At 39.5% G+C, this 24,492-nt stretch overlaps 3 protein-coding genes across 7 annotated transcripts in view; 1 reads left to right on the forward strand and 2 right to left on the reverse strand.

The window, feature by feature from the left end:
- The window catches only part of LOC307032531 (uncharacterized protein), a 26,751-nt gene extending 19,725 nt beyond the window's left edge, over positions 1-7,026 (reverse strand). The window contains exons 1-7 of one of the 2 annotated variants that reach the window (XM_079670573.1): positions 6,832-7,026; positions 4,964-5,052; positions 4,338-4,513; positions 3,867-4,063; positions 2,464-2,567; positions 2,124-2,188; positions 602-863 (exon numbers count right to left, since the gene is read on the reverse strand). In XM_079670573.1, coding sequence (XP_079526699.1) covers positions 602-863; positions 2,124-2,188; positions 2,464-2,567; positions 3,867-4,063; positions 4,338-4,499 — 790 coding nt within the window. In that variant the 5' untranslated portion in view covers positions 4,500-4,513; positions 4,964-5,052; positions 6,832-7,026. The remainder of the gene's footprint in view (positions 1-601; positions 864-2,123; positions 2,189-2,463; positions 2,568-3,866; positions 4,064-4,337; positions 4,514-4,963; positions 5,053-6,831) is intronic. The other variant, XM_079670572.1, reaches the window with a different exon arrangement.
- LOC307032533 (protein RD3) lies at positions 5,043-13,881 on the forward strand. Of its 3 annotated transcripts, none has more exons than XM_079670578.1 (3): positions 5,043-5,084; positions 10,341-10,642; positions 11,086-13,881. In XM_079670578.1, the coding sequence occupies exons 2-3, from the start codon at positions 10,341-10,343 to the stop codon at positions 11,474-11,476; spliced, it is 693 nt and encodes a 230-aa protein (XP_079526704.1). In that variant the 5' UTR covers positions 5,043-5,084; the 3' UTR covers positions 11,477-13,881. The 3 variants fall into 3 exon arrangements, with proteins under 3 accessions (XP_079526704.1, XP_079526703.1, XP_079526702.1); XM_079670577.1 differs by lacking the exon at positions 5,043-5,084 and adding an exon at positions 7,280-8,918; XM_079670576.1 differs by lacking the exon at positions 5,043-5,084 and having other exon boundaries at positions 9,808-10,642.
- On the reverse strand, positions 13,750-23,257 carry stx5a (syntaxin 5A). 2 transcript variants are annotated; one of them, XM_079670574.1, is made up of 12 exons: positions 23,115-23,257; positions 22,445-22,662; positions 21,183-21,253; positions 20,714-20,769; positions 20,527-20,597; positions 20,284-20,400; positions 19,410-19,466; positions 18,066-18,147; positions 16,950-17,036; positions 16,696-16,799; positions 16,439-16,560; positions 13,750-15,031 (listed from the first exon to the last, which is right to left on the reverse strand). In XM_079670574.1, the coding sequence occupies exons 2-12, from the start codon at positions 22,505-22,507 to the stop codon at positions 14,872-14,874; spliced, it is 990 nt and encodes a 329-aa protein (XP_079526700.1). In that variant the 5' UTR covers positions 22,508-22,662; positions 23,115-23,257; the 3' UTR covers positions 13,750-14,871. The 2 variants fall into 2 exon arrangements, with proteins under 2 accessions (XP_079526700.1, XP_079526701.1); XM_079670575.1 differs by lacking the exon at positions 16,950-17,036.
- Positions 23,258-24,492: the final 1,235 nt, after the last annotated feature.

A 24,492-nucleotide genomic window follows, 5' to 3' on the forward strand; every position in this document is an offset into this window, starting at 1 on the left:
TTTCTAAAAGTTAGCAGATAAAGATTAGGATACAAATTACATTTAAAGGTTAGCCGCAGAGGATTTTGTCAGACTTGTGTGACGCTTGTTATGTTTGTATCCAAATGATTCTGCTTCAATCCTTTTATGTTGGTTTTATTATTTTAAAAACTAAATTTGAATGTAGTAAAAAAAACAAAGTGTGCTCTCAGGCTTGCCCCACAAAGAGGGCGGTACGCACTAACAATCTGTGTTAAAACAAACCAAGTTGATTTAAGAAGATATACTTACTTCATCAATTACTTAAAATGTAGGATTGTATTCAAGGATTAAAAAAAAAGGTTTAGAGTGATTACATTAGAAAACCTTAATAGTAGGTTTTAATTTAAAAAAGGGATTGTTTTAGGGATCGTCTCAGAGCAGGATTCATTAGGTAAAAGCAGAACTTCTGTTTCCTTAAGTCCATGCTGGGACCCAGAGATACTTAGTGCAGTTATCCAGATAACTTCATTAATCCTGCTTTAGGCGACAGGCTGCCGGGTTGATCTGTATGTTTATCTTTACAAACTGCCCGCCCCCCAGTCGTGCCCCTTCACCATGGTGACCATTTGACATCACTCACTGTCTGGCTCCGTCCTGCGCTCCGTCTCTTTCCCATGAGCCCTCTGCTCCGGCTGACTGACGACCTCAGTGCAGGGCGTCTGGGGAGAGCTTGGGGACGGTCTCCTGGCTGCTGGCCTGGAGTCATCCCGTTCCCACGGAAACGCAACCAGGGGAGTGGAAAAGATCTCCGATTGGTCGGACGGGTGGCGGTGGGGTGTGCTCTTGTGTTGTTGTTGTTGTCGTGGTAACGAGGCTGTGCCAGCTTCGGGGAACTGGAGCCGCTGCAGTAGGGAGGAGAGGAGGGAGAAAAGGGGGGTGAGAGACAGGATGTCAAACTAGAGAGAACGTTTTGGCTGAACTTACAAACAACAGGGCTCCAGGGTCTTTTCACTAAAACAGCATTTAACTAAAGTATGACTTCCTGAGATAAACTCTGTAAAGCCCCACCACACAGAGAGAGAGAGAGAGAGAGAGAGAGAGAGAGAGAGAGAGATAAAAGACACAATTCGGGTGTGAAGAGAAGCCTAAAGGCAAGATGTAATTTTTTAGCTGTCGTCAAACGCGGAACAATTTATTGGATTTTAGCAGCGAAAACTAGCAAAAACTTTTCTTAAGCAAATTTCAATACTGAGTAACACTTAAAGGTGGGGTAGGTAATTTTGGAGAGACCAGCTCGAGTGCGCTAGAATTTGAAAATACACAACCGGAAAAAATCGGCCACTTCCTTACAGGGCCCCTCCTCCAACACACACGAACGCGCACATGACCAATGAGGGCACGAGATAAGTTTGTGCACAGATGGAAGGCTGACAGGCAGGTAGGCCCTCCAGTTACTTTAACCGGGCCGGCTCAGATGATTGGTCGTGCTTTTTACAGTACTACGGCTTCCACAGATGAAATGTTTTTTATGGATTTTTTGTCAAAGCACTTAAGATATTCATTGCTATCGGGATGTTAAGAGCATTCCATGGAATATAACAAAAAGTGTATCTCGAGCCGGTTTCTCAAACTTACCTACCCCATCTTTAACTACTGCACCAAATCCAAAACTGTAGTAAATCCCAAAAATACTCAAGCTGCACAACTGTTAGGAAATCACTTTGTTAAGAATTATACTATTTACAATAAAGAGGAACAAAAGAATAAGGCTGTCTGAGTCAGGGTCTGCTTATACATTTCTTCTTAAAGCATACTCGCATCAGGAAACACAGATTCTGTTGGAGTTACCAGTTTAATTCATTGTTTTTTCATTTCTTGTGTCCTGTATCTTAATGTCTCCCCTTCATGCATCTCATCATGTATTTGATTTCCATATTTTCAGTTTGAATCACTTTTTACTTTGCTTTGATCAGTGCTTTATAAAAGTGTATCATTTGTATCATTATTATTTGTGAATTGTTTGAAGGTTAATATCTTCAGTCATACAAAGAAACAAAGAAACAACGTTTTGATAGATGATAAATCCTTGGTCATTAATTGAATGAGTTAACCAAAGTGAAAACACTACGCATAAATCAGCAGAAAAATGTGATGCTACTTACTCGGCTGTGAAGCGCCCGGCTCTGTCCTTCATCTTTGTGCCCTGACCTCTCCTCCTTTCTGCTCCCTACAGGGCAACAACAAAGCATAAATGAATGGATTGGTACCTAAAGCAAAACTCAAAGCTGAACTGAAACAGCAGAAGGGTTTACTGACAAGAAAAGAAAGAGTAACAGTCCTCAGAGAGTGAAGGGGTTGTTAAAGGACATGAGCTGAGAGAGTTTATTTATAACCTCTCTGCTCACATGGGAGCCCTTGTTTTTTTTATTTTCCACACTTTATATAAATGAAAAGGGAGAATAAACCCAGGAGCCATGACGTGACTGTACTGTAGGACTGTACCATTGCTTTCCCATGGCGAGGCTGTGTTCCAGCAGGGTGTAGAAAACAGAGTGGTGTCGGCCAATCGGCTGCTGTTCTGCAGCTTCTCCAGCTCTACCTCCAACCTGTCAGAGAGAGAGAGAGAGAGAGAGAGAGAGAGAGAGAGAGAGAGAGAGAGAGAGAGAGAGAGATGAGAAAGAAACAGATGGTAAACGTTTAGTGAGGTCGAGGGAAACAAAGATATCACAAAGAGCGAATGGCCTGATGAAATGGATAAAGGATGTATCTTCTAATCCAGGGGTCGGCAACCCCTGGTACGCGTGCCAGCATTGGCACCCGGCACCGTAACCAGTGGCACACTAGGAGTAAGTGTGCAAAAATATTTAAATTGTATTTTCGGATCCTGAACGAGACCGCCAACAGAGCGCGTCTCCCCGTTACCTGCAGAAGGAAGCCATGCACGCAACGCAGCCCCGCCCTCTTTATCTCCAGGTGACTTTCCTCCGTGCTGCAGTGCTGATCGTTTCACCACGGAGGAAAGCACTTCACAAATTGCAGTACCCATAAGGAGCTGTACAAATGCCGCACTTTTTTGCGTGGCTGTGTATTTAGTTGAAAGCCCAGTGGCGATCTGCTCATCTCTCATCGAAATAATATGCTACAAAGGGGCGGACTGGCCATCTGTGTGTTGAACTTTCCTGTCGGCTCCCAGACCGTAGTCGAGGAGGGCAGAAGCAACAAGCTTCAGGTTCAATAACCCACTTTAGATTAAATGACTGGAGAGAGGCGAGCTCTTCTTGGGAGGCCGTTACATTTATTTAGCTGCTCTTCTGTTTCACAAAATACATCACAGACCTCTGTTTTTCTGCTTTCGCGTTTCACTTCCAGAAACATACACACGTTCCCTCACTGTCGCTGTACCATCCACAAACACACATGCACAAGCCACGCCCCTCTCTCTCTCTCTTAAAGGGACAGCGATCTCATCTCACTCTGCGTGACCCTAATATCATAACATGTGTTCTGGAGAATCGCAGAACGGACGATCGTCCTTATTATTATGCCGTTTAAACCAATTATTTGAATGTGTTTGTTAAATTTGGCATCAAGTAAGTTGCGCTGACAGGTCCACACACTGCTTCCCCGCAGCGGGGCTCCCCCCGCCCTGCTGCTGATAGTTCACGAGCGTCAAGCTCCTCAACCCCCCCCCCCCCCCCCCCCGTTGATAATTCTCGATCGTTGGCACGCTGATAACATTTTTTTTTTTAATGGCACTTCATATAAAAAAGGTTGCCGACCCCTGTTCTAATCTATTAGCTCCATATGAAATGTTATGCTTCCATCAAATGCATCTAGCAAACTCATATTTAGAAAAAGTACCAGAAAAATAATTGAAAAAATCCCAATGGCACATTATTGCTAACCTTTTGACTTCCTGGGTGAGTTTGTTGTTGAGTGTGCGAGCGGCGTCTGCCTGGCCCTCCAGAGAGCACACTTGGGCCTGCTTGGTGTGAAGCTCCTGTGTGAGGCGCTCACTGCTGCTCACTGCCGCCTTGGCCTCCTTGCTGACGCTCTGGAGCTCTCTCTGCGTACAGACCAGCTCCCCACGTACCTCCTCATACTTGGTAGGGGAGAGGAAGAGAAGGCGGATAAGGAAAGGTAAATATTTTAGGATTATACTAACAAAACTGAAATAACAAATCCTGTCAGATACGATTGACTGTGGCAATGTTTGACAGGATTATACTTCAACTTTAGTTTATTTGAAGTGCACATTACAGAGACTCTCTACACTTTAAAGGTCAGTAAAGCTTGCTCGTGTAACGATGTGAATGTGGCAACAAGGTTGAGGTTAGTAATGTTGAAAAACAAAGCTGCCACATGGCTGCTTGTACCTTCGATGTCTGTTTTTCGACGCTTGTATGGATGTTGTCCAGTTGAAGCTGTTTCTGTTTGCTCTCTCTGTACAGTCGCTCCTGATTGACCTGCAGCTCCTTCACCTTCAGCAGAACCCGTCCCGACAGCCCCACGGTCCAGTCCTCCTCCGCCCAGCTCATCTCTCTGTCTGGACCTGACAGGGTGGGACAATAACCATCAGCATAAAACATCAAATTTTTTGGGTTAGTTGTAGGGCTGCTCAATGAAATCGTATTTTAAATCGCAATTACGATTTTTGCTTGCAAAGATTATGAAAACAACATAATCTAAATAAAACGATTTTTAAAAATTATTTTATTTATTGGTTTTTCAGTTGAATTATACTTAAAGTTCAGGGTAATCAACTGTTAAAAACATACTGTTAACATATATTTTTTTCAATAAATTGATGTTTTCAAAGTAAATGGATAATCGTTTTTAATAATCGTGATATCAATTATTGACCCAAATAATCGAGATTATGATTTTTGCCATAATCGAGCAGCCCTAGTTAGTTGTATTGTTTTTCATGCATAAGAACATTTATTTTCAATCCTGAAGGCAATTTGGGTGCAAATGTATGAATTCATAAGAACATGCTGACCTGTCCTGTTCCTGCTTGACAGATCAAAAGTCAGGCAGTACCTGGAGCCATAGGAGTCGACAGCTGGAGTGAAGAAACTACTGCACAGCCTGCAACAAAGAGGAAGTACAGGCCTGTTAAAGTAAGGTGTAGGGAGATCTAAGTCAATTTGTGTTGTGACAGAGGATCCAATCCACGCCACATGTATCTAAACATGTTTCAATCATCTGTGCCTCTCGCTGTGAGTCTTGTCCAAAGAATGTTATGTTGCTAAGGCTTTGGTCCCACAGGGAGACGCTTGTTGTCACCGCTGGGCAGCTGTGACTCAGTGTTTTCCACAGACCGCCTGCAATGTTGCAAGTTGAAAATAAATCCATTCTCTCTATAACTTCTGCAACAGCTATATGCGTGGATACAAACGATTATATCCTGCACATAAAGCTGCAAACCATGTTTCACTAGCACTTAAATGAGTTCATACAGTAAGGTAAACATTAAGAAATGAGTGTTGGAATGAAGAAAAGCCTGATTCGTGCTGAACCGAGTTTTGACATGTACTCCAGCCTCAAGGCTATTAGCACTATAACTTCGGTCAGATTTTCTCAGTGTGTTTACTTGTGTCTGAAAATGAGAGTGGCAGAAATACTAAACTGAAAGGACAGATGTTTTAGTCAAATTAGGACAAATGTTTTAGTCAAATTCACACCTTATTTTAAAACCTGATTGTTCTCAGAAAAGTTTGTCCAGGAAGTTCAAGAGGAATTTACAAAGATTTAACAAATAGAAAAGCAGAAAATCCTGATATGTAAAAATGGTGCCAGAGTGTTTTACATTTTTTCTGAACTTTGGCTTCAGCAATACATTATAGAAATTGTAGACAATAAAGACAATGTAATCAAATGTATATTTTCACCTTGAGTCTAATTCACATAATTGATCAAATAAAAGCATCAGTGACTTTTTAAGGGACAGAATGGTTAAGTCCCCGAATTATTTCCTGTAATGTCATTAGTGTTTTCACAGTCCAATGACTTACCAAGATAGAGACAGGCAGGGGATCCCGCACCTGTCTCTATCTTGTGATCGAACAAATACAATGTACTGGTATGGCAAGCCATGTAGTCACTGTCCCTTTTAAAATAAAAATGCTACATTTCTAAATTATCTTTAAAAAAGAGAGGTGTATTCAATAATTAAAGCTTAGAGATAATAGGCATATAGGTACTTAAATCCAGCAAAGTTAAACATTATATTTTCCTTCCAAGAACCACACAAGTAAAAGATCTTGTTGACAGCTAAAATAATAATATCCTGAACTTGAACAGATATATGAACCTGCACTATACAAATTAATTAAAATTAGCTGAACCTTTACCAGCTGTGATAAACACATTAATGCATCAATCATTCTAATCAAAACATATGATATATTATTCTGAAATGAGCCAATCTGCATAATGAGTACTTTTGGTAGGTACTACTACTACTTTAAGTATATTTTGATGCCAATGCTTTTCTACTTTTACTTGAGTAACCCTTGAATGCAGGACTTTTACTTGTAACAGAGTATTCCTATACTCTGGTACTTCTACTTTACCGAAGTACACAGATAAATAAGAGCAGGTTTGGATTAGATCCAGCAGCTGGACCCTGGCCTGTGCTGGACTGATCACGAGGTTCAAACAGAACAAGTGAGAGCTGACAACCTTCATAACAAACAAAAAGCTGAATTTCAATGTAACATGTTCGTGGATTATCCAGAACCGTCACCATGACCGGTTGAGAAGGACGTTTCCATCCGCTGTTAGAGCTCGGCTCATCAGCGGACAGTGACTGACAACCCACCTAGCACTCATGCTACAAGCTAACCCCGCACTAAAGCTACTTACCCCGCAGTTTAGAGATACAAAGAGCGCCAGTCGCCGGGTAGTCTCACCCGGAGCCGGGCTCTGGTACCGCTGGTGAGCCCCCACAGCCTCCGGTCCTGCTCTACTACTCAAAGGGTCAACGGTCGCACCGAACGGAACCGGTGCTACCAACTGACGAAGCTTCCAACTGACGTTAACTGACAGTTTTCATATCTGAGGCAAGACGCCGCGCGTCTCGTGCAGCTGACAAAAGTCGTTGTGGCACGAGGCGGGGCGGGGATTGTGACGTAGAAGGGGAATGTTTTGGGAGATGTCCTCGCGGCGGCTGCGTGCACCTCTGATGACCTCTAGTGACATCACCACAAATCTGCCGTTCATATCACACGTCTCCTCTGGTCTTTTAATTTGTGTATAAATGATCCAGAAGGCAATTACTTTCAAGTTGAATCTATGGGTTTTATTGTTATCCAGTAAAGCCCATGGACAGATGTAGGCCTGTAAAGGTAAAATAGACAGGTCAGATAAATATTCTTCCTAAAACTCTGGTTGCAGGTCAATGTCGCCTCCTTCTGGGATGAAGTTATAAAAAGAACAACAACAAAGAATAGAATGCTTAATCTTTTAAAATATGTGAGATGCCCAGTATCTGAGTTACATCTTGGGCATTTTGAAAATGCATTGGGGCTGAACTAATGTAGCCTATGTGGGATATAATACACACAGTAAATAATATAAAATAGCAGTAGTCTATGTTAACCAGCCTATGTTTCCCATTAACCAGATACTCTTTCATTAAAGTGTCTGTTAAAAAATATCTTGCTTGCTATTTTGTAGCATGATGAAACAACTTCTATAAATCTAAAGTGGATTACATTTGAGTGCATATGCAAAGACGTTTTGTAGGCTCAGCGCTTCTGCATGTTGTAACCTTCTGGTGTAATGTTTTGGTTAGATTTCGGAAGACCACAAAACGAATAATCATTTAAGCCTATATCATGTTTTCATTCCTGGTGTTTGTAGCTACTGGAGGGCAAAATAATCAAAAACATTCAATATATTATTAAAAACTGGTAGATTAACACCGTTTCTGTTTAGTTACAGCAGCATCCACTGTATACAGACCAAAGGCAACTGTAATTAGATTATAATGGTTATTATAGTCACTCATTCTTCCAGGTAGGCTGTGGATTTGAAAGTAATCTGGGATTTGGTGGCTCAGTGCTGAGTGATGTGGAAACCCAGGAACTGACTGCACTGACCTTATATAAAAAATGCTAGCCATGGGACAAACAACTTACACGTATTGAGTTAAACTTGAGCGATAACTTGGGTGGTTACACTATAACAACAGTCTGATAATTACCGGTGTGTCTGAAGGATAATTTTGTTTGTGAACTGGGAAAAGATTTTCAGATCTGTGCTGGATGTAATGGCAGGGTTCAGTCTGAAACTAGAAAATATGCTGGTCAATGCTTTTTTATTTATTTACTTAGGAGACATTTCCAATGACTTTACTGACGAATATTCCCAAAAATAAATCAATATACAAAATTAAAAGTAATATAAAAACTAAAAACACAAAAACAAAAGGTACCAATAAAATAAAAGTTAATAGTGTCACAAACAGATGTCTATCCAACACACATGTATAAATATATAAACATATGAACATGTAAACATGGGGAATACTTTATCTGAAAGAAAACTATTGTTTTCCCAATCCCATAACATGGTACCTCATTACAGCTTTTGTTTATAGCTGTAAATAGCCAACAATCCCATGCTATTATGTAAACACCCAACCTGAATCGTGTCAGACATACACTACTCTCCCAGGTGAGTGAACATGTGATGTAAGCTCCTCTCTGTCTTTATTAATACAGGATTATATGTATTCTCAATCCCAAACTCACAGACACAGTCCACACTCCGGAGTAGGAGCCCTGTCTGCAGAGGATAAACTGTGGGCCGTCCGAAAGGAGTCTGAGGAGTTTAAATCTTTATTTAATGTCACCATCCCAGAGAGGCCTGCTGCTAATAAGGCTGAAAACAAACAGGGGGATTTCTGAATGAAAACACACACTGCAGTGTTGTAAACCCAGTCAACGGTAAGATGAGTCGATAATCAAACTACTATTAGAGCATTTAGAGCAAGAGAATAAGTAGTGATAAGATTAATGTTTAGAAAACATATTGATCAGACATGACTAGTTTGCTACTGTCATTATTGTGAGTCATGTTCGGCCTGTTTATCTGGCGTTATCAGTGTTCTGTGTTGCTGTCTGAGAATGGAAACTGAAATTCGCTAAATATTTACAGAATATTGAATGGCATTCAAGTTTCGCATCTTTTGCTTCTTCAATTCAAGTTAACCCTTCGATGCACGAGTGACTGGACCCATACACGCTTCTTCCATAAGTGGGTCAAAAAGGACCCATATTAGAATAATATGTGTTTTTATGCCATTTTTGTCATTTTGGTTAAGACAAATCATTGTATAATATTTAGTATTATATATTGGTTGACACTGGAAATATTTAATATTTAATTTTTCACTATTTATAATTTTAGACATTTTTTTTACATTTTGAAAAAAACCGTGTTGAACATATTGATGCAAATATCTCCGTTATTCTGAAACCCTCACAGTATTCCAGTCCCTTTTCAAAACTCATCTCTTCTCCTCTTGTCTACTCATACACCTCCATCAATCCATGCCGGTTGATCAAGTTTGATAGTCCTATACCCCCCATCCTAACCTTCCCTTATTGTAAAGCGATTTTGAGTCCTTGAAAAGCCCTATACAAATATTACATTACATTGCATTTAGCTTTTATCCAAAGCGACTTACAATAAGTGCATTCGACCAAGAAGATACAAACTTGATGAAGTACATCAGGTTTCATAGAGCCAAAACATTTTAAGTATATCATGTATTATTATTATTATTGTTATTATTATTATTATTATTGTTATTATTATTATTATTAATATTATTATTATTATTATTATTATTATACTGACAGGTATCAGATCTGGCTGTGTAAAATAATCTTCCTGAGAGGTGTCACTTGTGGTCTACAGTGAATGTATTCCTGACAGCCACAGGTGATAAGAATCAAAGGTTCCCAGGATACCATAGAAAATGCATGCAGGTCATTTTTGACCCACTTATGGAAGCTTGGGTAGTAATAACAAAACTACAATTTCTTAAAATGTATCAAATGTAAATTAAAAATTTGAATGGCATGATATAGCTGGAATATGAAATGATAAAAAAAAATTAATTACAAAGATACTTCAAGAAAACCACCTCTCCGGGTCAAAAAATACCCATTTATGCATCTAAGGGTTAATATGCTTTAATGGGTGAAATTCAACAAGGAAAAAGACTGAGTGTGTGTGTGTGTGTGTGTGTGTGTGTGTGTGTGTGTGTGTGTGTGTGTGTGTGTGTGTGTGTGTGTGTGTGTGTGTGTGTGTGTGTGTGTGTGTGTGTGTGTGTGTGTGTCGACTCTGCCCTTCTTTCCCAGATGTTTCCTTGGTCTGCAGTTTTCTTCTCTGAGCCCAAAGTGCCCGGTCAGCGCAGCTCTGAGGAGTTGGTGACCAACACTCTGATGTTGGAGTTGGGGGCCATGGTGAAGCGCACTGAGCGCATCCGTCTGGAGCGTCTGACAGAGGGTCGGCGTCGCAGCTCCTCCTCCACCGCCAACTACAGCTGGCTGGCCTCTCCCCCGACTCCGCAGCCCTACGAGCTGACGCCCGGCAACCTGCTGGAGCTGCAGGACCTCTGTGCCAAGATCCCCCCTGCAGAGTGTGGCCCTCTGATCATCAGGTGGGAAACGCAGAGAGACATTGAAAAAGTAAATGTGACAGAGAAGACGGAAAGCTTGTAATACAAGCAGGAACATAGAATAGAGGAAACAGAAGAAGAGCTGCTGTTAATCCAATCCTCATAACACCCTTAACTTCTATAACTTAGATAATATGCTGCATCTCTCAGAGAGGACTTCCTGACTAGAGATCTCAAACTGTTGTTTCTGAAGATAAAAGGATTAGCAGGTCAATTTAAGTATTCAATAATTGACACTGACTGGCTTTACATAATCCACTTTCCAGGACACTTTGGTGTAATCAGAGTTCATATGTTACCATGGGCGTAGCGAGGGATTTGGACCCCTGTAAAAAGACTTCAATCCCCCCTAATGGCGATGGCACTTCCCCACTTAGAATGATCATAGCCTATAACGTACCCTATGTTTTGTTATATTCCTGCAGGTTCAGGCAGCTGGTATCTCAGATCGAGCCTGACGTTCCAGAGGTTCCCCGGCTGTTTCGCTCAGTGCTACACGAGTTCATGGACCAAGTGAACGGAGCTGAAGACGTGCAGACTCAGAGCGCTGTCTTCCGCAAGCAGCAGCGCAGCAAGAGCCTTTCTTTTGACACTTTCTGCAGCAAGTTCACCAAAGGGCAGCTTTTCAAGGGCAGCGGCATGCGAGGCTCCAGGGGGAATCTGCAGCAGCAGGTGGATTGGTACCAGGAGGAGGAGGAAGAAGATGAAGATGAAGATGAAGATGCGGAGGAAGAGGCCATCAAGGCCAGGGCGATAAAGGGAAGGAGCAGGAGCATGCCAGAGATCAGCCCTCTGGAGCAGAGTGCACAGGGGTGAGGGAGTCGGGGGAGAGAATGTGCACAGTGGCTATGGCTGGCTGTATTCAGCTGTACACACTGTAAAGATATTCACCGTGAATTTACAATAATTAGCTGGCAATTTTTTTGCTTGACTTTTCACAGTAAGGTTCACAGCAATGTATTGTAATTTCACATCCATGATATTACAATGCATTGTTGTAAAGGTAAAACTGTATACTGTAACTTCACAGCTTTAATGACTAAGGAATTACTGTGATATTACAGTTACTGGGAAATTACATCATTTTGTTGTACATGCATTACAACAAGGGCCTGTACTTTTACATTTATATTGTGAAAGCAATGCAGGATTTGCCAGTAATTTACTGTGAATTTACAATGTGTACTGTGAAAGTAATGCAAAAGAGTGCCAGTAATTTACTGTGAATTTACAATGTTGTGAAAGTAATGCAAAATAGTTGCGAGCAATTTACTGTCAATTTACAATGATAGACGTGCATAACTGTAATCCCCAGCTCCGGTACTTCCTGGAGGAAGCTCATACAATGGTTTCCTGTTAAATACTATTGGATGACGTGACTAATCACGTCATCCACATACAGCAAGAAAAAATGCACAAAAAGCATCTCACCCGTGAGTCCAATGAAATAGGGAATGTCTCAGTTCAAATCTTCCAGACGGTTTGAGAAGTGGCTGCAGGACACACGCCGGTTAGAATAGTCTATTCTGCACATGTGCAATGCTGCACAATTCAAATTGTACAGTAATGGGTTGTGCTATTACAGATGATTTTGAGTAGACAGTGCTTTACTGTGAAATAATAGTTAAATAATGTCAAATCCAATTTTACTGTAGTTTTATAGATATTTTGTTGTGATATTGCAGGGGCTTTTGATTACAATATTTCTCTGTAATATGATACTCTTAAATGCTGTGAAATCCTGGCAATGTTTACAATGTTGTTTTGATATTACACCATTTGATTACAGAGGATTTTGATTGCAGTATTTTATTGGGAAATAATAGTTGAATGCTGTGAAATCCAAGGATACAGTCCTTTTTACATGTATTTGTTGGGATATTACAGGGGGCCTTGATTGCAATATGTCACTGTAAAATAATACTGTTAAATGTTGTGAAATGCTGGTAAATGTTTACAGTGTAGCACACATTGTTGATTTAAGTTCAATGCTAATGTCAGTAACAAGCTGATGTTAAGCAGGGATAATATTGACCATGTTTACCATCTTAGATTAGTGTGCTAACATTTGCTAATTAGCACAAAACCCAAAGTACAGTTGGGGCTGATGGGTATTAATGGTTTAACATAAACATACCAAAGTATTTGACATTGTAAAGCACTCAATGAAAATTCTAATAAAAGAGATTACAATTTGGGGAACATGTGATCTCACCGAACCTTCTGTTGGGAATACAGGAAATCTCAGAGGATCATAAAAGTCATTAAGATACATAGTCTGGGGACCATGAATACAAAATACAAAAAGCTCAAATGTGCTGCATGGTGGTTTGTTGAGTTAAATATGTTGCTTTGCTAACCTTTTCATGCTTCAAGTATCCTTTTATACAAACAACTGCTGCAGGAGCTCCTGATGACTAATACACACCCAATGAACTTTAAATACATGTTGTGCAACCAAGAGCATATCTGTGTTCTGTAGTAGAAGAGAGAAGTCAGGTTAGGACAGAAGTCACAGTGGCTCTTTGTCTATAAATGCTCCTGTTAAGTTTCAATGTTTTGTAATTCTTATTTATTCATGTTACTTTCTGTACTTATCTGCTTTTAGTTTGTATCCTTGTTTTGCTGCAACAACCACATGTGTGTTTGGGAGATCTCATGGTATAATCAAGCAAAGGAAAAACCGCATATCATCTGTCATCTTTTTAATTTTGTGAATGTATATTTGTAAATATAGATATGTAATGTTCTCCTAACTTCTCTGAGGTGTGTTCCAAGAAAGATGTCTGCTCTGTTTTAAATTTACATTTCAGACTTAATGTGACTTTGTTATTCCCCCATGTATATGTTAAATAGAAGCCCTGAAGCTTTTCCTACAAAAGTGAAATGGAAATTGTAGTGGGAAAGCCTAAACATGTCTGTAAATAAATATAAATACATTGTGTACATCTAGTGTAGTTGTGTTGAATATGTTACAGAAAGCTGCACCTGCTTAGATCGGTTGGCTAGTCTTAGCCTCCCAGCATGGCTAATTATACCACTGGTGACTAATCCTCTTATCCCAAGAACATCTCAGCCATGATGCCAAACCCCATTATCATTTTTATTAATATGCACTTCTTTATCAATACATCATTATCACTATTTGCACTTTATACATAGAAGTCAAGGCATTTGGCTAAAAAAGAGAAACAGACAGGGGAAAATGAGAACAATGTTTTCTTCTTTTGAAAAAGCTGTGGTCATTTAAATAGCATTGGGATAGATTAAGAGGGAAAGGAACATCAACGGTGACATCCAACCAGACACTTCAAGGGATCTGGCTGATTGAGTCACTTTATGAGTGGACCTGCACACCCAGACTTTCCCCTTCATAAGCACTGATGTCAAACCTGGATCCTACAGATACTGTACTCGTCTCATGCTGACTTCAGCAGCACTGAATGTAAGAGGATTACACTTTTTCAACCAAACCGTTCCTTTAAAAACAGTGCCGTTATATAACTTTTTATTTCGTATCCAAATTAAACTGGCCCCCTTCAGCTGTCTCTTGTGCTTTCAGGACACGAAATGCTGGACCGCAGCGAGCGTCTTCGTATTGAGTCACATTTCTATACGAGTACCCTTTTGGCAAATAAACTTTGAAAGCATAAGAGAATAGAAAATATCCTAAAGTAAAGAATAGCTGATAAACAAGGGACACTATCATGCAAAGTAGGCCAACTAAGAAACAAAATGATCTGATGATAAACTCCAGTTCAGTTGTTTGGCTTTGAAATAACACTAATCATAATAATAAATGACATTTCGGGTCAGCAAGAAAATTAAAGACAGTTTGCAGAATCAAACCATTAAATTATAGCCATTTTGATTAAATGTTTATGAATAATTGGTCATAGTACATTAACGAGCAGTTTCCTGCTCTCTCTCACTCTCTCTATACAAAGTGGGGGTTTTAGATGATTTAATCTTTAATTTGGACAGAGTTCGACATCTTCATTCTTCACTGGATCGTCAAACGTTAAGATCCAGAGTCTGTGGCTTGGGAACAACCAGAAAGTCTTTGTGTTAATGGAAAAGTTTTATTATAATCTGAGCAGCTCCCAAGCCTAGTAAGTGTCACTTTAATAAAGAAGTCTGTCCTTCAAATGCTCGAGTCCAGCTTCAGCTTCACTTCCACTCATTCGATGTGCTGTTCCCTCTTCTTTACTTTAAGCGAAGAAGACGACAAATATGATGAAGAAGACGACGAGGACGAGAAAGATCTTGATCATCAGCCAGCGGTTGGAGGAGACTGACTGGAAGTATTTGAGGATCTCCGTGTGAGCGCCGTCCACGTTCAGCTGGGTGTCTTCAACGTTAGCGTCAATCCTGAGAGAGAAGCACGAGAAAGGGATTTTTAAAACAAATGCAATAAGAAGATTACAGGACAATTAAGAATGCAACTTAATGTTTCTTTATATTTTAGTACATAAAGTTTTTAAAAAAGCATGTTAACTGATCCAAAGGCCCACCAAATTCTGCATTTTTATTTATTAATTAATTTTACAATTTTCCGCATTTGACTTCTTACGACCAGTTTCCCCAATTAGTATTGCTTGTTTATCAAAAAGTAGTGTATAATATAGTTTTAAAATGTTAAGGAAAACACCAGTTGCTTGCCAGCTAAAGACAGAAGTGTATCCCAGTTTCAGTTGTTTTTTGTACTGGAGTTGGGATGTTCTAGTACAGGTAAGTTCTTTTGAAATGGTAAGGCAAGGCAATTTGATTTATATAGCACTTTCAAAGTGCTTTACAGATTAAAAGCAAAAGACATTTAAGAACAAATACAGCATAAATACATTATTAAAAAGGCATTTAAAAACAGGCATAATAAGCAAAGGTAATGAAATAAATTAAATAAATAAACACAGCAGGTACAGAATAAATGACTAAAAAGGCATACTGCAGTGTGAGTGTGGGCAGCTCAATTAAAAGCAGTGGCAAATAGATATGTTTTTAGTCGGGATTTAAAAATAGGAAGTGTTTCGGCGGACGTGCACGATTCCGGCAGTTTGTTCCAGATTGTTGGGGCATAATAACTGAAAGCTGCTTTTCCATGTTTAGTGGTTATTCTCGGAACAGAGAGCAGACCCGACCCAGAGGACCTGAGACTCCTGGATGCTTCATAGTGATGGAGGAGGTCGTCTATATACCTCGGTCCTAAGCCATTTAGTGATTTAAAAACTAGCAATAGTATTTTAAAATCAATTCTTTGGCAGACTGGAAGCCAGTGTAATGATCTCAGAACCGGAGTGATGTGATCCACTTTTCTAGTGTCAGTGAGGACTCGAGCAGCAGCGTTCTGAATCAGCTGCAGCTTTCTGATAGATATTTTTTAGTCAGCCCTACTACTACTACTACTGAAGATAAAAGCATGGACAAGTTTTTCTAAATCCTGTTGCGACATTAGTTTCTTAATCCTTGATATATTAAGGATATATGGATATATGGCGACTTGTAAATATTTCTACCGATCTTCCTTTTACAAATTTCGAAGAGAAAAGTGTTGACTAATGAGTATCAGAGAGGCTGTGAGGTAGATTTCTTTAAGCCTTGGATAGAGTAAAGCTAGCCATTTCCCCCTGCTCTCCAGTCTTTGTGCTAATCTAAATGTACCTGACTTGATCTTCATATCCAACCCACTGACATGGGAGTGATATCTTCTTGTTATGCAATTCACAACGAGCAAACTAGCATGTTTCCACGTTTCTCCCTCCAGTTCCTGCTGCCTCTTACCTCTGGATGGTCTCCTCTTGCTCCTTGACCATGTGAGCCAGCTGCTGGAATATAGAGCCCAGCTCCACGATGGTGCTCTCGATGTTCTGCATGGTGTCGGAACGGCTCTGGATGTACGAGTCCTGTAATAAACAAGTGAGGGCCTCATTAGAGCAAGCATTTCATTACATTTACAAAATCTACTATTTAACAAACACACAGCTTTTGTGCTAGCAAATGAGAAAGCCAAGTTTGACAAATATACAGCGACGGTCTACCTGCTCATCAATAAGCTGGAGCTGCAAGGGATTGCTCTGAGAGTCCATATCGATGGCTACGTCCCCCAAACTCCTGGACTCATCCTGCATCAGGACCGAGCTCTCTGAGGGGAGACAAAGAGAAAAACACAAACACATTTTCAAAATGATCAGACAAATATCCTCAATGGTAGAGGGAGGAAAACAAAAAGAACAGCGGGCACATAGAGTACTAGTTATACCCGCTGGGAGAGTCAGACGTTCCAGGGAAATACCTTTTAAATTTGAGGTTGTATTGCCCTGGTAACCATTGCGCGGATCGCGAGCTGCATGCGGCTCCTGGGCCCCTTTTTTGCGGCTCCCTAAAATATTTTGTAATTTTTGCATTATAGATGACCAAATACAGTAATAATCATTCACATGGAGCAGGTCCCTATCATAACAGCTGTGCGAGAAATACACTGCCAGTCAAACTGTTTCTGTACGTCTATGGAATTTCTGACTTAGTTCAACCAAGTTGCTCATTGTGAATAAACACAAATTCATAAATAGAAACTCAAATACAGAAACCTTGAAATCAACACATTATTTGTGTTATTTAATTAAATGTAACAGTCTCCTAGTTTAGACTTCAAAAATGGTAAACCTTTATTTTCAAGTACCTTTAGACATAATGGTATAATTTGTATTAAAGAAAGGTCAATCAATAAAGGTAAGATGGTTATATTACATGTAGTGTGATACAGGGGCCTAGTTAAAGCCATTATAATCAAACTGGTGTTTGATTCAATTTTTTTACATCAATTAAATTGATTTAATAAGGTTTTTAATTGAAATACAACTTTGTATTTTTTGTAAGATATCAACAGTGAGCAGAATGTTTGAGGTTTTACCAAAGATGCTGAAACATAGGCTGTTCCTAAACATTTGAGTGGCAGTGTAAATAACAGGAAGCATCTGAGCTCTCTGGAGGAATATGTTTAGAAAACTGTTTAGCAAAACGGTAAACTGAGCAGCAGCCAGAAAGGTCCAATATTGCCTCAAAGCCAAAACAAATACTTCATAAAGGTGTGTTCACTCTATGACGCTTCTAGGAACGACCGGCACAACAGTCATGTTAGATGGAAAGATAAACAGAAGGAAATTATTCAGTTAATAATTGATTTATCAAGTTTTGGGGGAGGTCAGATGAATGGGATTTAATTTGTGATGCGTGTTAAAGTTACACCAGTTAGAGTGAAACGGAATGAAAACAGAGTGGTTTGACAGGATAACAGTTCCCTTTTACCCGCTAATAGTAGTCAGTACAGAGTGAACAAGCCCTTATAAAGCTACCCCAGAATGATCCTTGTAAACTCATAGTGGTAGTGTGATGCTGAGAATGGACTCACTGAAGTTGTTGGCCATCAGAGGAGAAGAGGACGTGGGGGGCTGGGAGAACTGCTCTCTCCTGCTGCGCTGCTGCTTCAGGTTCTGCAGGGAGACGGGCAATGATCAGAGGTAAACACGACTCAGGGCTCAACGCTAACTTTGAAAAGTTGTTGCCAGGCTGGCAACCAGGCATCAGCTTTTGGTTGCCAAAACGGAAATATGGTTGCCATAATTAGTCACCTAATATTTTAAATAATAAAAGATACTATACAGTTAAACATCAACTTAATAATGAACATGTGACACAAAAGAATGTTCAACTACTTTACAATAAGTAATTAACACAATTATTTGAAACTTAATTGGTAGTAAACGTGTCCGCCCTCAATTGCTGGCATACAAAATACCAGTAGTGCAGCTGTTGTCATGTTCTTCACAGATCCCTCAAAGGAATTGAACAAGTCACTAGTTTCTTGGTCATCCGTTGTCTTCCTTTCAAATGTGGGTTTCCTTGACCTTTGTGCTGACCCCCACCATAGATCCATTGGCCCTTCAGCATTGAAGTCTTGGATTGGCCAAACTAATACATTTCTAATGTTAAATAAATGAAAACCATTCACAGTTAAGAATTAGATATTAATTAGTAATGCTGTAAATTACCTTTAATATGTCTAACTATATTTAAAATGTGTTACCTTTTTATAGAAGTGATTATATTTGTATGCCAATATTTTCCTATGGTAAAGTTTCGTTTTGCACTTTTATTTTGGTAGTAATAAGATCGGGACTCTTATTTTGAAGGAACTTTTACCGGAAGTGAATGCACAACGTAGCAGAATGTACATATATATTTCGCCTCCCAAGACTTTACCCATTTCCTCTTTGTATTTCGTTCGAGTTCACCTTGCGCTTTATCAGTTGAATCACTTTGAACATTCGTTTGAGATGTTGACGGGTTGGCCGAACTTTTTACCCCACAGTCAAACAACTTAATTTGCTTCGCCATTTTTTGTAAAACGAACACACGGCGCAAGCGAGTAAACGTGCATCGCTTTCTGGCTCCGTAATCACACCAATGCAAGTGCAACTTAGGTATCAGGTTCCGACTGGTCACAACAATAATTAAATATCACTCTTAATACAACAAATAATTAACATTTATCTATTTTTGGGGCGCACATTTTGCTGTTTCCTGTCCTTATTTCTTCATGTTGAAAAGTGGTTGCCACTGATGGCAACCAAAGGCCAAGAAGTGGTTGATATTTTTTCTGAATGGTTGCCGATGGCAACCGTTACTGTCGAGCCCTGCGACTGTACTCAGAAATATTGTCTGCATTTGGAAATTAAAGACATTCACAACTCACCTCTGTTCTAACTTCTAGGACTGATTTGAAGTCATTGGACATTGAAGCCAGTTTGGACTGTGGACAACAAAAGATAAAGTACACTTTAAAATAAATGCAGCTTTGTACATTTAAAATGGGTAAAAGATCATTTCACATTCATTCGCTCATGCCATTATCTATGAGACATGTCAGAAATTATAGACAATAATAATAAAGAAATTGTTGATAATAAAGATTATATTAATTAAAAAGATATGTTTTTACAAGCCTCATTAATCATTTGGATTAATATGTTATTAATTAAAGGTGGGGTAGGTAATTTTGGAGAAACCAGCTCAAGTGCGCTAGAATTTGAAAATACACAACCGGAAAAAATCTGCCACTTCCTTACAGAGCCCCTCCTCCAACACACACGAACGCGCACATGACCAATGAGGGCACGAGATAAGTTTGTGCAAAGATGGAAGGCTGACAGGCAGGTAGGCCATCCAGTTATTTTAGCCGGGCCGGCTCAGATGATTGGTCGTGCTTTTTACAGTACTACGGCTTCCACAGATGAAATGTTTTTTATGGATTTTTTGTCAAAGCACTTAAGATATTCATTGCTATCGGGATGTTAAGAGCATTCCATGGAATATAACAAAAAGTGTATCTCGAGCCGGTTTCTCAAACTTACCTACCCCACATTTAAGTTTTTTTCCCCAACATTGACTATTCAATCTCTAAACTTAAACATTTTTGAGGTACGTGAAAATTCTAATTTAAAACATCTGTTGTAGTGTTGGTAACCCTGGCTGAAAAGCAAAATGTATGACAATTTTAAAATGGAATAATGCATTTGGACTCAAAACAAATATACAATATAGTATGAATTTAACATTATTGGATGTACCTGTAAAGACACCACTATAGTCTTAGAGTGGGTTTGGATGTGTCGGCTGCCCGGAGCAGCGCGGGATCTCACCAAGTCCTGCAGCTGTGCTATCTGTTTGTTTAGACTGTTGATGTCCTGAACACACAGGAGTGAGGACATGTTACAAGATATCCCAGGATTAAACAGAGCCACTGCATTCACAGTCCATGCACAGTATGTTTGCAAAACCACATTCCATGGGCTGCTAACAAATCAACTCACTTGTCTGATGATGTACGTTAGCTCCTCGATCTCCACTGCCTTGTCGTCAAACAGAGATTTTCTTTTTGCCACTGAAAATGAAAACAACAGCATGAAGAATCAGCACTTTGGATACTTTGAGACACAAACACAAGAAAGTTAGATTATTTTTGTATTATTCTAATAAAAAATGTAAAGGAAAACTTACAAATGGTGAGCTTTTCCAGTTTGGCAAATGTATTGCTCAAGTCTTTTCCAATTCTCCTACAAGGAAACACACAAACACAAAGCTTTCTTTGTCATGCACATAGTAAAATAAGTACAACAATACCTTGTGAAATATGCTAGATTGCATTCATGACAGCTAAAAGATGATATCCACTTTATCTCTGTGCTTTTTGTCTCCTGCTAACAGTCTGTGCTGGGCTAGACATGCAATTGAAAACATTTTCGTATCAATCTTCCCATTAAACTTAGAGTAAACACAATATAAAGGAGTTATGTTTCTAAGGATGCTTTAAGACCAATAAAGACACATTTACAGTACCATGCAATAAGTACTAGGAGGAGACTAGTGTGTGCATACAAATAATGCAACACCCAAAACCAACATTAAAGTACAAGTACACTGAGCAAACATTTAAGAGCAGTGGAAAAACAGATTAAGAGGAACTTACTTGGCCATAACTGTGAAGTCACTGCGCTGCCTGAGGGCGCTGAGAGCCGGTTTACTGGGCTGGACTCCATTCTGCCAGGAGAGGAAGAACGTAGAGAGTATGAGATAAGAAGATACATTGAAAATAAGAGGCTGAAAATATCTAAATAAATGTATGACTAATGAATTGGTCAAACAACAGGGAAAGCATTGAAACAAATGTAGTGTATCTACTAAACATCGTAGTCGTTACTTCCTTGTCAGACACTTCCCTTTAATACTTTTTTTAATAAGCTTGAAAATAAGACTGTGGGCTCTTAGTATAACCAAGAAATGTAACCTTTATTGGTGTCACTGTGAGCACCGGTCACCTCTGATTATAGTCCATCAGAGACTAGACTGCTGAGGCTGATACCAATGGTGACACATGGGAGTTTAAAAACACACCTGAAAACAACAATTTGACCAATACTGCTGTTTAACAGGTTACGCACGTTTGATAAGGATCCCGTTATAATTTGCTAAAGAAAACTGAACACAATGTACACAGAGAGACAATTTCAACAAAACATATCTGTGCTGCCAAAGGCATTTTGCAAGCACAACAAAATTAAAGTTGTGTCAGCTTCAAATCGTGCAATATATACTGTTTAAAACCGATTGCCCTTATCTTGGAGATTACAACAATCCCCTAGTTTCTGAAGGAGCAAGAACATCTGTTTAACCTGACCCAAATTGCTTAATTCGAACAGACTGCAGCAAACTGGTGTGGAACCAGAAGCAGAGAGAAATAATTCAGAAGGGGAAAATAAGAAACAAAAACCAAAAGTAAAAGTCTATCTGCGCAACAACCAAAAAAGTACCGGGAAACACAGAGTGAAATTTTATGTATTTGTTACCTAGTGATTATCAAAATGGGGTCAGTGGGACTTTTTAGATTCATACACTTAGAATATATATTTTATATTTAAATGTTTCATGGTTCAATAAATAAACCTATGAACCTTGAAACCTATAATAGTTAAAGTCTTAAAATGTGCTACATACTTTAAATAAAGGTCTACATTTATCAGAGATTTATCTTGCCTATATGTAAAATAGGCCAGGTCAAATTATTCCAAGGGAAATATATGAGGGAGTACAACGTATACTCTCTATAATGTAAGGGGTCCTAGACTTAAATGAAGTTCATCATTTTGTGTTCCATTTTTAAGGCAAATTAATAATGTTACATAAGAGATGTTGTTATTGTGTTATGATGTCAGGTGTTTTGAGCCAACATACCGGTCTACCCTGGAGAGATTTACAGGCAGACTGGAACTCGAGGGTCCGGTCACGGCACGTCATCCTGCCGCCGGGAAAGGGTCGCAGCAGCCGGCTGTAGCAGAACCACCTGAGACCACCTCTGCTCTGTGTGATGGATAACTGAGAAGACCTCCCGATGTACGCACACAATCACATCCAAGGTGGGGTATCCTTCATCCACATTTGTAAACACATGTCTGCGGTAACGGGAAAAAACACGTGTCAGAATGAAACAGCTTGTAGGATGACAGTTTGAAATTTAACTGATAAATAAACAATATGTGAGGTTAGCTAACTGTGTGAAGCTATTCGTGCCGTTAGCTAACGACGAAACCCCAAACAACACGACTAAGAGACGGACAATAAACAACAATTGTGCCTAAAGCTTGAACATAAAACCACATGAGAGGTAAATATACATATCATTACGTAGCAGGGATTATGTGGCGGTTCTCTGTGGGAGTAAAGGCCGATCATCTCACAGCTGATCACGGCCTCACCGGCTAACCACAGGCTAACGTTAGCTTCAGGAGTCTAGCCAAGCTTTACAATCGGTCTCTCCTCTTTTACCTTGATTAAATTCGACCTAAACCAACCAAGTGAGATAAAATGATATGTAAAAGACCCAAATCAATCGTTTCAAACTTACTTGAATCAACATTACATGATATTCCGGGGGCTCTCGATGTTTCTGGTGAAAACTAATCTACCCAGGAGTTAAAGTTCCGATCCGGGTCGTTTCCGGCACTGACGTCACTGCCACGTCCACTTTACCAAGGCGGAAAATCCCTGCAGAAGCATCACGTGACCACCAGAGGGCACCACACCCCCGTGAACAGTACAGGTCATGACGTTTGATCATGCGTTTGATCTATAATGGAAAAGTTATATTTTCTAATAAATATTGGTTTGGTGATAAAGTTAAAAAAAAGTGCATCCGATTTTTATTTACATGTAGACATCAGATAATGAAAAATAAACAATTACACCAAAAAATATCAACAACAACTGAAAAAGATATTATGAATAAACATTTGTTGAAAATATCTTAAAGCTCTTCATAACGTGTTCGTGTAACTTCCATATCCGTTCATATGTTGGAAAATCGCATACCCAGGGTGTGTGGTGATTTGATAAAACACAGTATCATATCTACTGCATTTCAAGTGCAGTAAAACCAAAGTACTTCGATCCTATTAATATATGTGTTCACATCTTATGTCATCTCCAGAGTTAACTGGCAGGTAAAATGTCTTCCACAGGATGTACATTCATAAACTGTATTTGTTTTAGTTTCATTCTCAGTAGTCTTGATCACAGTCTCTGTCAAGTATTGTCTTGTCCTTTGAGTAAGTATCTACATAAAAAATAAACCATAGGGCACTGAATAAAGGGCAGGGAACAAAAGTGGCAATATTAATGAAAGGCTACATGAAAGTTATGCTGTATGCAATATACCAAGCTTCTTAACCCTAATATTGTAAAGACAAGAGACTCAGCCAATTTATTTGACCATCCTCCACTACAAGATAAATATGAGCCTATATTGGAGCCTATTGGTGGCATTAACATTAAAATCACAGAGGAAAGAGGAACAATAAACAACAATAAGTTAGGCTGATATACCTAAATTATTAACACAGGAAAATATAAGAGCACTAATAGAACCATAAAACGCACAAAAGGATCAATTGGTCACTTAAGATTGATGCATGCTGCAAGCAAAATTAGATGACTGAAAACTGAACTTTTGACAGACAGACAGACAGACAGACAGACAGACAGACAGACAGACAGACAGACAGACAGACAGACAGACAGACAGACAGACAGACAGACAGACAGACAGACAGACAGACAGACAGACACACACACAGACAGACAGACAGACAGACAGACAGACAGACAGACAGACAGACAGAAGATGGGATTGGCTGCTGCCTCGGGTGAGTCGACCTGCAGTTATGGTACTAACGAAGAGATAACATCCAGCAGGCTCTGATCTCTTCTCGCTCCTACTGGTACCC

The sequence above is a fragment of the Notothenia rossii genome (genome assembly GCF_949606895.1).
Source record: "Notothenia rossii genome assembly, chromosome: 3".
Classification (NCBI taxonomy): domain Eukaryota; kingdom Metazoa; phylum Chordata; class Actinopteri; order Perciformes; family Nototheniidae; genus Notothenia; species Notothenia rossii.

What these genes read in the sequence shown, in the direction of transcription:
- stx5a (XM_079670574.1), bottom strand. Translation starts at nt 22,507, where the DNA reads ATGACGTGCCGTGACCGGACCCTCGAGTTCCAGTCTGCCTGTAAATCT. An exon ending in CTATAGTGGTGTCTTTACAG is followed by an intron (nt 19,467 to 20,283) that starts GTACATCCAATA and finishes TGTTGTCCACAG; the next exon opens with TCCAAACTGGCTTCAATGTC. An exon ending in TACAACCTCAAATTTAAAAG is followed by an intron (nt 16,800 to 16,949) that starts GTATTTCCCTGG and finishes GTCTCCCCTCAG; the next exon opens with AGAGCTCGGTCCTGATGCAG.
- LOC307032533 (XM_079670576.1), top strand. Translation starts at nt 10,176, where the DNA reads ATGGGTGAAATTCAACAAGGAAAAAGACTGAGTGTGTGTGTGTGTGTG. An exon ending in TGTGGCCCTCTGATCATCAG is followed by an intron (nt 10,643 to 11,085) that starts GTGGGAAACGCA and finishes ATATTCCTGCAG; the next exon opens with GTTCAGGCAGCTGGTATCTC.